We start from the raw sequence: 14,413 nt of genomic DNA, 5'->3' as shown, positions 1-14,413 counted from the left end.
GGCTGTATGATTGTCACCCAGCATAGGGGGTATCCTGGGGCAGGACGCGGCTGTGTGTGGGCAGGCGTTGGCTGCGGAGGCTCCCTGTTTCCTCCCTGCCTTATTTCTGAAAAAGACATTGAAGCCGAGGGTTGGCTTGTGCTCTTCAAGCGCCAGGAGAAGCCGGGAAGGTTTATGCTAAAGCTGTTCCCAGCGTGGCTGTTCCCACTTTCCTCTGGCTTCGTAGCTGGCAGGTAGCTTACCACTCCGGGCTTGGGCAGCACCTCCAAGTTTTGCTGGCAGAAATGGGCTGCCAGTTCTGCAGTGTCAGTGCAGCTGGAGCAACTGAATCCATTTGCTGTTCTGGCTTGTTACCTGGGGGAGCTGATTTGGGCGTGTTTAGTAAGGACCTTTGCAACCGTGCGTCGAGGGGCTGTGCTGGCAGGCCCAGGTACATGAGAGTGAAGGTCTTGTCTCTCCATGGAGGCGCAAGTACATACCCTAGCCTAAAAGCCAGCAACAGTTTGTATCTGGGCGCACCAACCTTATGGCATCTTCCTCCTTGTCTCTGGATCTGGCTGTTTGTACTGTAGCTGCAAGGAGCAGTAGAAATCGCAGGCCTGTGGTATGTCAGCAAAAGCGATCTTTGGGACTGTGTGTGTCTTCGTGTGTGTATGTAAAGTAAATAAAAATCAACTTGGAAACGGGCCTTGATTCAGTTGTCTCCAAGCACCTGGAAATTTTGGATCCGGTTTTGAATCTCTGTCCCAAACAAAATTTTTTTTCTTCTTCTAGAAGGAGCATTCTTCCAAAAACAGCTGCTAGAATGAAGCAAGCACTCTGTGCTTTGATAACAATTGCAACATTATTTTAACTGCATCTCTCTTTTTTCTTTTGACTCTATTTCAGCAATTAGATATGTGCCAACTTTTTTTCCAGATTGAAAATAAAACCCAAAAAACAAACCCCCAACAATTTCCTACTTTAAATAGAAGAGACAAAGAAGAAAAGGACTGAGAGGAAAAAAGTCTCCTTGTTGGCTTTAGTTTTCCCTGGCTTGTGAAGGGTTAATGGTGTTTTTATGTATTTTGATTCTGAAGTGGGCTAATGAAGCAATCTGCTCTGAGCAGGACCTGGCTGAGACAGCCTGGCCTCTCCCCGGGGCACTGCTGAGAGCTTAATTGGCTCAATAAATACTTGATGAAGATGTTATCGAAAGCCGAGATGCTTTGTTAAAAATCAAGGGGGTTTGGGGATGGTTTCTTTTAATCACGTAGCTTTCTCCCCTTTTTTGAACCCCATGGTGTTGCAGGGGTATAACTTGCAGATATAACTTGAGAAAAGCAAAAACCACAGCAGAGCAGCTCGATTAATTCACCCAGGGTGAGGGGACAAGATGTTAGAGCTGGAGCCCTTTGTGTTTATGTGATTTCTTTTTGCAGCACGTGTGTTCTAGAGGAAACAGCGCCCCGAATCTGAACACCAAGGTGTGTTTTCATGCCTACAGGCAGAGGGGATGATCTCTTTTTCCTCCTCTCTGCCTCACAGTGAAATATCCTTCATACCCACTTCTTGCAGGGCTTTTTCAGCTCCACTTCTCACTGCCTGGATCAAGCAGGTAGAAAAAAATCCCACTGCCTTACGCTGGCAAGGTTTTGGCATAGGTAAGTCTAATCGGATGCAAATACTACCAACGTGAACTCCCTGCGGCTTCATTTCTTTCTTTTGGTGCAACTGCCCTCGGAGCTGCGCTTGGGAGGTACAAGCCTGGCAAGACATTCTGTTTGAGGGGAAGGCACTCGGCCACGGGGCCGTTGCCTCGCTGGTCAAACACTTCATTACCGTGTGCTCAGGCAGGGGTACAGGACGTATTGTTCATAGCGTATACAATAGTAAACTTTTTATAGGGCAGCAGAAGAGGAACATTTCCAGTAAGCCGAGAAGGATAGTTTACTTTTTGCGTGTGTGTCTTTGGCCAGAAGTTTAAAAGGACTCAGGATGCTTCGTATTCTTTGATTTATGGAGGACTCTTTCTTTTCTCTTTTCCTGCTTCCTTCCCCTGCGAAGGGTTTACCGATGGCCTGGACAAGTGTGGTTTTGCTTTGAAGGTGTTTGAGCCGAGCGTGCCAACAGTCGGCTGCACGTGTTTCTGCTGGCGGCTGTGCGGGGAAGGTGGACCTGGGCTCAAGTAGCAGGTGCTAAAAGCCGAGCCTGGGGGCGAAAGCTCTCCATTTGTGTTTTTTCCATTCTTCTAACTGTGCCCGCTGCAGCTGTTTCTTTGGTTTTACAAGCTTTGCTCAGAAATGTTTTACAGTCAAAGTGTTGAAATGTTGCTTTTTCTGAGCCTTTGAGCTAAGGATATTCTTGTGGTTTGAGGCACAGCTTGGGGAGGAATTTGGGGGACGAGCACTGCAAAGGGAGGGATGGCCTGGTGATTTCAGTACCAGCCTTTCTTGATTTCTTAAGTCAGATGTTTGAATGCCTTGTGCGTTTCCAGATGTTGCTTTTTTCTTAGATCCTTTTCACTACCTTGGTCTCACGGGCCTTTTTGGAGCTTCTGGTTAGCCATGCCGCGTTAACCGACCTCAGGGAAACGGAGGCCTTGTTCTGGGGTGCAGAGCAGTAGATGTTGAGCTGGACTTGCTACTGTTATGCCCACCTCATCTATACTTAGGGAGCTATCTGCATTCATACAGCTAAAGCAGACTAGTAGAAGCTTCCTCGTCTTTGTTGTCTTCCTAACGCGGCCTTTCTTTTTCCAGACTAAGCAAATCCAACCTGTCCAACCTTTACTTGCTGTGCTGAGCTCTCTCTATCTGCAGGTGAACCCTCTGTCCACTTAAGTGGATATCCAGCTCACAGGAGCCAGGTAAAACCGAGTCCATACACTGTGTTTTGCCTCTTCCTGACTCTTAGTCTGTCTTTACCATAGGGTGCTCTGTCTTAGCAGCCCTTGTTGCTTTTAGGTGCCAGAGGAGGGCCAAGGTATGTACCCCCCAGGCCTTGTTTTTCATTCCCAGGGCGTTTCTGCCGTTCCTGTCTTAATGGATCCCTTCAGCTGACCTTGGAGTTCCAGCTTAAGCCATGGCATTAAATCAGCTCTTTTTTAGCAGCCATTTCATTCCTCCATCAGCAGCTATTTCAAACAGAGGCCCCTTACAGCATGGGCAAGTTATGCACCTCCAGACTAACGTCCAGGACATCGTAGCCTTTGCAGTCTGTCTCTTTGCGCGGGGCATTATCGAAGCACTTGAACGTCTGAGCCCAGGAGGTCACTTTATTTCTGGTCTCAGCTGAAGTGTAAGGAGATGGTTCAGTGATGGGTTTGTTTTTCTTTCTTATTAAGGCTATTTCTTCATGAAATAGCAGAATGGAAATAGTAACTCCTCAGCCATCTGAAAAAAAGAAGTCTATTTGTGTTTCTTGCTGGATTTATTTCTACCTGGGAGCAGGCGTGTGTGTGCTTTCCATGTGGCACAAGGATCTCTAATGCTTAGTCCTTTAATAGTATGAAAAAATCATCTGTGATCTGCTGGTGAAGGTCAGCTTTGGACCAGCACATATTTGGAGTTCCTGTGTGAGAAGTGTGAGCTGCTAATCCTGATCTAGCAAGTCTGCTTGATGGAAAGGTCAATTTGCCATAGAAATCTGGGTTTTACTTGGGTAGGATTTTTCAGTAAAGCTTGGCGTGACCCTCACCGAATTACAACTGCAGTTGTAAGAGCTGAGGAGTTACTTTGCTACTCGCCATTTAATAACTGTTGCTCATACGTGCCCCTGCGTGCATTGTGCAAATGCAGTGTCCGTCCCCCAAAGTGGGTGTTGGTGGTGACTTAACAGGTGTGGGTTGAGAGTAGGGATATTTTCTTTTGGAGTATCTCAGAATATCAGCTGCTCTCCCAGGCAGGATGCTGAGCCAGATGGACCAGTCTTGACAGTTCTTCTCTTCCCAGGATGGGTCCCCACACTAATAGACTGGCAAAAAGGGATGCAGAGCACAGTGACTTTAGTCCTCCTTCTATTACACCTAGCTTTGCTTTCACTTTCTTCTTTCTTGTCCCCTTTCCTATCTAATTTCTTTTTTTTGGTATGCTCTGTGGTTTTGGGTGCGTCTTCTCCCTTTCCTAGCCGTGAGGATCTCACTGTCTGAGCACCACGTGATGGAGCAAGTTGGCTTCTTCTCAGGAGCTTGCATGGAGTTGTAGCTGGTGTCAGCGCAGGTGGGGCAAAACTGATGGAGCTGTTCTCAGATCCTTCCCAAAGCGGAAAGCAGTGAGCTGCCAGATTAAGTAAAAAAAAAAAAAAAAAAAAAAAATTAAAAAAAAAATCCATCAACGATGTTTTGCAACTGTGGGAACCAAGACCTGTAAGCACTCACATATCACAATGTGTGCACACGTGATCAGATTTATAGATGTTACTTCTAGGCCTTATTGCCTAGTTCTGGTGGTTTTATGGAAATAAGTGAGCTAGAAATGGTAGGTTGTTTGTATGGGACCTCTCAGCATTTGTCAGCTCTCAATCTGCTCTTGAGCTGTCTGGAAACATGTACTGTCTTTTCTAAGTTCAGCTTTGTTTGATTTTTTTTTTGCTATTTTAGGAACATTCCTAAGAAACAGAAAGCTTGTTCTTTGCTTTAAAGGATGGTAAGTGACTATTGTTGAGATGAATTTCAAGTCAACGTTCAATCTGATCTCCCTAGATTCCTGGTTGTACTGTTTGCAGCTCTGTCCCCAAGTCTCTGAACTTCTGTTGCTTGTCAAATGTTTTCTCAATTAGGAAAGCAGGTTGTATAAGAAAACATGTTAATGAAAAACTATGTTAATGAAAGCTCTTGTCCCAGAGGAGCCACAGTTCAACACTTTTTAATTTGGTTGGGGATGGCTGGAGGGTTTAACATGATCCAGGGTGTTAAACTCTACTGATGGCTGGAGATAAAAACTCTTTTAAGCAATTGTATTTCAAACAAGGCCTTTTCCCAGGCAGGAATGTGCTGTGACATTTTGTCCTCTAAGACAGGTAGAAGCTACGCTTTGGATCTCTGGCACTACCTTGTAGCAACATCAGTACTCAGGGTCCCCGGTGAAGCTGAGTGTAAAGGCCATGTCTCCCCATTTCCAGTACTGGTACTGGGATCACTGGGAGCGTTGCCCGTGCTCCAGTAAGACCTTGCCCTGAGACATAGCAGGCCTTACTGCTGCACCAAGGCTCGTTTTCAGGTTTTTTAATGGCCTTTCCTTTTGCAGCTGGTCTCTCCTAGGTGTGCATCCTTAAAGACCTGCAAGTAGGCACCTCGTTCAGTGCTGAAGAAGGGAGCATCACGTTGCAGCCCTGGTCCCGATGATGGCTACCTGCCATTCCTTTGCCCCGGTTACCTTTAGGTGTTGCTATTCCCGACTCTCCACTCACGTTGTCCCAGTTGCATGGGGAAAGATGCCCTTGGCCCGAATGCCTCGCCTGAGAAGAATGCAGACAGTCTGGCAGAGCGCAGGTTAAATAAAGTTTGCCTTGGCAGGGCCCATGCTCTTGGATGTACTATGAGCTGCCGGGGCGTAGTGGTGACGGAATTGCAAGCACGAACACCAGCTGCCAAGAGGAACGGGTCTCCTGGCCCTGCTTGCGGACTCTTCTCCTCTGGGACTCTTGAAGTCCTGGCAAAATCGCAAGCCTTCTCCCTACCCCAACCCTGTGCCGATGCTCCCCTTTTTCCTCTGGAGCCTCCCGCTAATGAGGATGGCAGCAGCAGGCTATTGCCATTGGTGCTGTGCTTCTGAGTCCTGGTGTTGCTAAATTGATGGGGACCCTCCTGTTGGTCTCCGTGCCATCAGGGATTCGTCCACAGCCTCTTCGTATTCTGGGGGGGAAAAGATTTTGGGCAGTGGTGAGTTTTGGCTGATGGCTGTGGATTTTGCTATTACACAGGGAAGTGATTTCACGTCTGGGAAAGAGGGTCCGCATGATTGATTTAGAAACTTTCCCTGGCCAGCACTTGGGTGGTGTGGACGCATCTCCCCTGTGGAGGCTGCAAACGCCTCCAAGCCCTTTCATGGAGCAGCATTCCCGTGGCCTCAGGATTTGCAGGTTGTTACTGTATGAAGGGCACGGTTTTGGCCCGGCAAGGAGGGCTGACCAGCAGTTCTGTTGGCAGGTACCTAATTTTCCTTTTAATAGGTGTGTAGCGCGGGGTTTTGGATGGAAGTGGCAATGATTTCACTGCCTGCTATCAGTGGATGGAGTAGGGCTGGACAGCAGGGAAGCAGGGGGATGAGAGGAGCGTGAAGCAGCAGGGTATTTGTGCCTTCCCATCCTGGGAGCATGCCTTTTTGCCTCCAGGCAAGACACCCTTGACACTTTTGGTAGCAGAGGGACTGAGGAGAGGAGCACAGGTTGTTGGAACACGCTCATGTCCTTTCAGTCAGTCATGGGGGTTGTTTTAGAGTTAAAACACCACTTTTGGTGGTTCTTCCAGCTCTGTCTTGTGCATGGCCATAACTTAGGAGGTTAAGGCCAGTCATATCCTTTAGCTGTGTTCCCTTTAGGGACCAGTTAGTCATTTGGTTTCCTGTGGGCAGCAGGGCGATGGAGCGTTTCATGGCTTTTGCTTTTCCTCTTTGACCTTGCATAGGTGTTTCTGCCTACAAGATAGGGAACGTACACCTATTTCTGATGCATGGGGGAACTCAGCTAATTATACTTGTGGAAATGTTTAAGGTATAGACTTGGAAACTTTATTACCTTACACAGCAAGCTGATTTTCCCCTCCAGGGCTTCTGATCAGCAGAAGGCTCCTGAGTTGGTACCAAGCCTCACTTTTCCTGACCTTTTTCTCTTTCTCTTTCTCCCTGTGCCTGCAGGTGGCTGGAAGTCCAGGTGGTTAACCTGACCTGCACCCAGCGTTGGGTCCAGTACCTCCAGTTGCTACAGGAATCCATCTGGCCTGGAGGAGTTTTACCAGCGGTGCCTAAACCAGCCAGGACAGAGGAACAGAAGAAAGCAGCAGCAGAGCAGGCCCTGCAGAGCCTGATGGGGATCTTGCCCAGTAAGTGTGTCCCAGAGATGTGTCGGCTGCCCTTGAGAAAGGAGCAGTGGGGGAGGCTGGGGAACCCTCAGTGCGTTGGCATCTTTAGAAATGTGATTAAACACAGAGATGGAGCGTGCTCGTGCCAAGGCACTGGGAAACGTTCATGACCTTTGAGGTTTGACTGGTTTCCTGCAAGCAAAAACCACAATTTCCCAGTTCTAGATAGTTTGCATAAGTATTCAGGGAGCAGTGCAGCTCAGGGAGAAAGGACGCATGTCTTGGTGATTCCCAGATGCAGACTGACCGTGTACGTGACCAGCACCGCTTAGTGCTGGTGCTGCCCTTCAATTGAGGTAGGGCTCAGGAAAGCCAGCGCCACGCCTTGCTCCTGCCTGCTGCCAAAGGGTACTTTTGCTGAGAAGAGTCTTAAGGCAAAGCGTTTGGCTTCTTGCTCTAAAGAGTGGCTTTTCCACTGGACTGAAATCACGAGCCCAGCTGCATTGGATTCCCCTCTCTTGAAGTTTGACACGGGGACCTTTGACATTAAAACAGCTGCTGCCTAATCCATGTGAGTGCAGTCTGAACTTTTAACTCCTTGCTGCAGAGTAAGAGGCCCTTACTATCCTTTGGGGATGGAAAAAGCGCTGCCAGTATATGCCCTTCCAGGCTGGAAAGCCTTCCTGGCATTTGGTCCTGTCCCTGGCTGTTTTCTTGCATGGTAATGATGGCCATGAGATGTCTCAGGCTCAGAGCACCATCACAAACCCGAATTAGTACCCACCAGCAGAAGACCAACCCCGTTTTACTACCATGGAAACATGCAGTTCCTAAAGCTGTCTCTGACGTTGACAGATGTGATCCAAGAAATCCTTGGAACCAGTAAATGTCGGATGAGCTGGAGTCTGGTACTGGAGTCCCTGGGCCAGCCTGTGATAAACAGGTATGTGGATTATAGTCCCTTTACCCTGATGGCCTTTGCGTTGGGACTTGTAAGCTATGCTCAGGGCTTTGCTGTGAGATTCACGCTGCCAGCTTCTTGGCCCAGAATGTATCTGGCTAATTTTCCTATAGACTTATGCTACCAAAGGGCGTCTGGCTTGCTTGTTATGGAGATGCATGTCTAGGATCTTGGTCTGGCTGGAGATTGAGCCAGTCTTAGTTATGTTGTTGGGCCTGCTTAGTTTGTGGATGGCAGGGGACTGTCAGAGGAAACAACAAACAAAACCAGGATTTGGTTTTGTTTTTAGAGGAGCTTAGGCAGCTGCATATATGTGTAGATAGTGTTTTTTCTGGTTACCCATCTCTGTGCATTTGGACAGCAATGTTTTTTGATTAACTGCAGAGAAATGCATGTGCCACCTCACTCCAGGAGAAGCATTTGTGTTTTCTGTGCTGCTCAGCAGTGTCAAACACCCGCGGGGTTGGGGGGGGGAACAAAACCCTGAACCATCCCTTAAAACATTTCTTCTAGGATATGAGATCTCGTCTTTCCCCCGATGGCAGTAAGAATATTTCTTCCTTGCGTGAGCTTTGGCTTCTGCGTGTCTGGAGCTGATCTCCCAGCTCTGCTGTGCCCTGATCAGCCTAAGCTTTGTCTTTTCTCCATTTCAGGCACCTGGTTTTCTGCCTCTTGGACATTCTGCTGGAATTCTTGGTTCTGAAGGGCTCCAGCAATGAGCTTGAGACCGCAGCTGTTGTGCTGTCTGCTTCTAGTGGCCTGGAGAAAGCAGGCATTTCAGCACATTAACCAGGGCTGGTGTAGCCAGCAGTGGAGGAGAGATGCAGCCGCAGGCATGGGATGATTTGATTTTCAGTGTTTACTGAACATGTCTGGGAGCTTCTTGTAAAGAATTTTTCCAGCCAGTGCTAAATGAGGCTGCTTCCAGGCTTCTCTGTTTTGGCTGAGTGATGGATTAAACCCAGTGTCGGGGACTGAAGATGCTTTTCTGCCATGTAGTGTCTGTTCCATTGCTGACCTGATGGAGAGCCTGGAGTGAAGATGGCTGACCTCTGCAGAGCTGGATCGTCCGAGAAGGATAGCAGGCTGTCCACAAACCCTGTTGTCTTGTCCCACGTTTCTGAACATCTCTAACATCTAAAGGCAGACAGCATGTAAGATTTGTCTTTATGGCCTCAGGCTCTGCCTGGCACTGCAATGCAGAGACTTGTCATCATGCTATCTTGTTGATAGGTGTTTCCTCAGGACAGGCGAAGGGAGGACCAAGTGCTGTCCCTGTTCTCTAAGCAGCCTGCCCTGTGCCTATGCCACGCCATCCATTTAACCAGGTGGAAGATGAGGAGAGAACGGAGCATGGAGATGCGATGATGGCCCTGAAGTCAGTGTTGGGGACCCATCCTCACTGCATGGATAACTGGGAGGTCGAAAGTGGTACAGAAATCAAAGCTGCTGTCCTGCCTTAGGGACAAAGATCAGCTGCCTCCTGCTACCACTGCTGACATGGTCTTGTTCTGGCATCTTTTGCTGCCTGAACTGTAGGATGTGAGTAGGGTAGACCGCAGTCCTGGAAAAGAGAACCACGCTAAAGAGGAATGGTAGCTTAGTTGGACTTCAGGATTACCTTGTGTTTTGCCTGCTGAGTCACCTTTTAGTCCCAGAGGCTGTCACCTGGAAGGCAGAGGAGAAAAGGTGCTGGAGTGTGACACACAGCAAGCAAAGCCACTCCCACACAAAAGCGGTCGTCACAGTAAGCTCTGGAAGAGGAGTGAGCATCTCTGAGCCCAAGAGGAATACCACACCCATGCCAGGGCCAGCCAGTGCGTTAGCCCACAGCAGTGGGCTTGTGAGCACCACCTAAGCTCTGTTGTTGATTGCTATGCCACCGTGCTTTGGTTTACTACGCCTGCTATGGTAACAGCTGTGTGCAGAGGGCTCTAGCAAGCTTGTCGGGTCACGATGTCCCCTGCCACCCAGCACAGAGTGGCATGTCGACCTGGCAGCTGCTTTTCCGGGTCATCTGAGACTTCAGTGGTTTTGCCTAGCTGTCAGACTTGGCAGATGGACACGGAGAATATGCACCAACAGACCAGTTTGGTGTTATTTCCTGGAAGAAATGTGAACCGACTGGTGCTGCACTTTGCTGATCGAGGGGACACTGCTCCTAGCGTTCTCCACAGATTAAAGCACTTAGAGGAGACCTCGCAAGAGGGAAGCATGCAGGATCCCAGCTAGCGTCTGTGTTAGAGTACCAAACTGTGTGTTTCATATAGCCTTTTCTTTCTTGGAGCTGGATACTCTGTGGCGTGTTGGAGAGACGGTCGTGTAACTCCAACATGTGTACTACTGAAAGTAGAGACTCTGCTCTTTCCAGAGGCAGCTGCTTAAGAACGGACATGCAACAGCGTGTGCTTCTCTGTGCTTCTGTTGTTTGTGTGCAAATAGAGGGAAGAGCTAGCTTGCTGCCAGCAAGTATGTTTTTAGGGAGCTCCAAGGACATCCCAAGGCTAAGCAGAATCCAATATAATGAAGCAAAAGTGGTTTTGCATTGTTTATTGAGCAAAGAGATGGAGAATTTTCTGTATGGGATAATCCCAACTGGCCAAGCAGCAGGTTGGGAAGCAGGACTCCTTAAGCACAATATCTGTTTGGAGCAGCTGCCTCAGTCTGTCCTTCACTGCCAGGGTCCTGTTTCCCTTCCCTTTGCTTCTACTTCTGTTGACTACATGAGCTGTCTTGAGGAGTAGGAGAAGGAGCCATCAGCCAGGGATGGCGCAACATTGCCCTGTTGTGCTCGGTGGCTTCCCAGATGCTCTTGGTGCACTTGCTTGCTATTGCTTCTCCATTAGCTTTATGGGTTTGTAGCTCCAAGACTGTAATGTGTCATTGATTAGGGATATCATTAAGAGACTGTCTGCTGGGAAAGATCATTCAGAGAGGGACTGGGTCTATCTAGCACAGTCCTTACAGACACTGGATGGGACATTGGAAGGACAAGCTTAAGCTTCTCCTTTGCCAGGAACCCCTAGCATGTCTGCCATTAACCCTGACCTCTAACATTATGTGAGACACGATATTCATGTCTCCCATTGGAAATCATTTGCCATGTCCACTGGTGGGCTCCAAGGAGCATAGTGTGAGAGCTGGTGCTTTGCTGGGACGGTGTGACAGTGACTTGCGGTCGTAGCAAACAACTGCTTGGTCTGTGCATCCTCTGCACCTTTCACACGGGGAGCCTGCGCTTTGCAGACTTGCTCACGTGGCCGTGTAGCAATGTCTCCTCTGTGTTTACGTGAGAGGAGCTGGGGCAGAGAGATGAAGTAGGTTTACTTGCATGTGCTCTTAAATCAGTGGCAGAGTTGGAACAGACCCCCAGGAGTCTGGATTGCAAGATCTTTGTTTTAATCTCCAGAACCTGCTTTCTTTTCTTACAGCGAGGAAAACGGAAACCAGGGTTGCTGGAGCCCTTTCTCATGCTCTTACTGGCTAGGCTTCAAACTCCTGTTCTCTCCTTGATAGATCTTAGTCCATTCTCACAGCCGAGGTGAAGCTGCCCTGGAACGGCGTAGGGATAAGTAGCCCCTCTCTGTATTATTGTTAAGGGATACAAAATCCAATAAAAAGTTCAGGTTTTTTTTTCTAATGTCAGTTCTTTACCTCACTGTAATTGTTAGATTAAATTGAGCACGGTGCTGGCAAAGGCAAACTTCAGCATTCAGGTGGGCTGAAAGTTTATTTCTATTGGATTAAGGCTAAAAAAACCCACTTTAGTAAAACAAGCAAAGCCAACGAAAAACATGTAACTTGCTCTCTGTGTGTCATGCTCCCAGCAAGCTCCCTTTTTCTGCAGGAATTTGTGCAGAAGGCTCAAGCCACCTCTTGCTAAAGGGAGGGCGGTGAGAGCGGCCAGATTTGATGTCAAGAAAAAGCTGCAGGCTTCTGTCACATTGGGTATAGAGCAGTACATGGTTCAGGTGGTGGGCGCTCAGCTCTTTAGGGCCTACTGGACATAGGCAGTTTGCAAGCAGCACCGTAAGCTAAATAGCAGGTTTTATGTTGAGCCAGAGCTTCTTTTTAGATTGTGTTTTCAGGAAAAACGTGTGCCGCCACTCCCTGACGTTTCCTGTGTTCAGACCTCTGGATTGGCCATTCAAGTCTGTGTAGGAGAGCGCTGTCTTGAAAACCTAGTTTGTTGTGAAATGGGGAGCAAACCGGTGCTCCCAACTTCTTGTAATTTGTGGTCCGACTCTGTGTACAATAATACTCAGTTTCAAACTTGTTTCTGTGTTTGGGTTTAAAACTTGCCTTTGCTGAGAAAACTGCCTGTAAGACAGCCCTTGGGAAGGGAAGAGCAAGTAGGGGAGAGGCAAGAAAGCCCGGGTGGGAGTGGGAATAGGGGAGCAGGCATCTCCCTGAGGGTCCCGAAATGCCTGGCTGGGGCAGCAGTGCTGGTGGCAATGGCTCTGAGCCAGTGGGACTGCTCAGACGTGGGAAAGACCAAAGTCCTCGGCAGCTTGGTCAGAAATAAGAAGAGTTTTCCCATCTCTGGTAGCATCAGCATTGTTTCTTTCTCCCTGACAAGCAAAATTCTTGATTTGGGCTTTCCAGAGAGTGTAAAACCAGAGAAGCAATGTGGAGATCTTTGACCTTTCTCCTGGAAGAAAGCAAAAGATGCCCAGAGAAGAGAAGCAGGGGTCATGCATCTCCACATCCCTGAACTTAGGAAATTCACCTTCATAGCGGTCCTGGAGGAGGAAAGCTGGTAAGCTATACGGAAATAGAGAATGTCTGAAAATGAGAAATTCCACATGAAATTTGAAATATTACGTCGAAGAAAAAATAAAGGGAGGAAGAAAAACCTGATACAATGACTGCTTGGGTCATGTGTTATTCTGGATTAGCTCTGCCGCAGAAAGATCCCAAACACCCTAAGAAATCCATTACCTACATTTCTACAGCACGTGATGGGGGGATCAGAGCTGAAGCCAAGTTCCCCTCTGTAATATCCACCCCGGGGTAGATTGGTCCATTTCCAGTGTCAACAGCCAGAGGATTAAGCGTTTATCTCTGCGGAACAGTGGATAATTAATACCAGATCGAACTAGGGGCTATGCTTGAGAGAGCTTGCTTGTGACTCTATTTGTGACTGAGCGTGGCTTTATTATCTGCAGGCGAATTACGGGGAGTGGGAGGATGGTTTTTTGCTTTCTGTACCGCAAGGTGCAGGCATTGCCTCGGTGATATGTGCCTTGTAGCAGAGCATCAATAGCTACAGGGCTTTGTGCTGGGATGGCATTGGGCTTCCCAAAGGAAGCTGAGGGCAAGTTCTTCTGTCACTGCCACAGGCAGTAGGGATTAGGCGACCATCAGGAGATGTCTTCTTCCAACCGAATGCTGGAAGAATGCAATTGGGATGCTGTGATTTGCCGTCTTCTGGATTTCAACGTAAAATCCAGGCTTTGGCACTTCTGGCTTGCTTGAAATAAATACTGTTATCCTGGCTGTGGTCCAGTTCAGGTAATTATATTCTTCCTACCTTAATGCTGCTCCAGCCCCCTGTCTCCACTGGATATGCTATACTGTAATTCCTGTCTGGAACTTGCTTATTATGTTACAAAGTCTTTTTATTTTTTTTCCCTCTGAGTACAACTTGTGCACAGAACACTAGCCAGCCCCCATCACTTTGAGCTGCTAAAATAGTCGAGAGAACCAGTCATTTGACTGTGCCTGGTGTTGTCCTGGAGCATCTCTCCTGCCTTGTAAGCCTGGTGAGCTGGGAAGGCGGGTGACACAAAAGGTGAGAGTAAATGTGGCAGTCCTGACTAATATGGCAAACTGCTAGAAACCTGCTCCTCTGAGTGTGAGAACAGGAGGAAACTCAGGACTCCTGGGTGGTTGTTTTACCTTCCCATGTTGCCATTTCTTCAAGGATGTTGATGACTAAAGTATGTCCTTAACTGACAGACAGGTGAGGGAAGAGTCCTCCTGCCTTCCAGGAGAATATTGGCCGTGTCCTAATGTAAATACGTCCAAACCTCCCTGCTAATCTGGTGGGGCAGTCCTGCCTTGACTTGAGGTTAGCGTCCAGCCCTAGGAAACCCTCTTTCCCGCAGTACGTGAGCGATGCTGGCTTTGAGTACCCAGCTTCCCTTTTGGGGCGCAGCTTGCTTTACATCTCCTGCGACTGATGCATTGGGTTGGTATTTTTTTTTTCCCCCCTTTTGAAAAGTATTTAAAGTTGCCTTCTTTCCTTACCCTTTCAATTACGTTCTCTTCATCTCCTGGCCTTGCTGAGCGGCTGAAAAGGTTGCTCAAGCAGTACTTGAGGAGAGCGTCCCGCAATTCGGCGTACTTCCTTCCTGTTCCCAGGCCCCTTCGCTCTTCCACGGCCCTTGAGGACAAGGGGGCGGTTTGAGGGACGTGCTGGAGGAGGGACAGCAAGGGTGAGGATCAAAGAC

At 48.3% G+C, this 14,413-nt stretch overlaps 1 protein-coding gene across 7 annotated transcripts in view; it reads left to right on the top strand.

Annotated features, from left to right (window-relative positions):
• The window catches only part of SNX19 (sorting nexin 19), a 123,438-nt gene that overhangs the window by 13,762 nt on the left and 95,263 nt on the right, over nucleotides 1-14,413 (top strand). For 3 of the 7 annotated variants that reach the window (XM_054802865.1, XM_054802859.1, XM_054802864.1), the window contains 3 exons: nucleotides 6,834-7,018; nucleotides 7,853-7,940; nucleotides 8,612-12,818. In XM_054802865.1, the coding sequence (XP_054658840.1) occupies nucleotides 6,834-7,018; nucleotides 7,853-7,940; nucleotides 8,612-8,747 (409 nt within the window). In that variant the 3' untranslated portion in view covers nucleotides 8,748-12,818. Of the gene's footprint in view, nucleotides 1-6,604; nucleotides 6,691-6,833; nucleotides 7,019-7,852; nucleotides 7,941-8,611; nucleotides 12,819-14,413 lie in introns of those variants that run through there. The other 4 variants (XM_054802860.1, XM_054802862.1, XM_054802858.1 and 1 more) reach the window with 4 other exon arrangements.

Source organism: Grus americana, chromosome 24, assembly GCF_028858705.1.
Source record: "Grus americana isolate bGruAme1 chromosome 24, bGruAme1.mat, whole genome shotgun sequence".
NCBI lineage: Eukaryota > Metazoa > Chordata > Aves > Gruiformes > Gruidae > Grus > Grus americana.
This window is presented reverse-complemented; position numbering and strand designations above follow the sequence as displayed.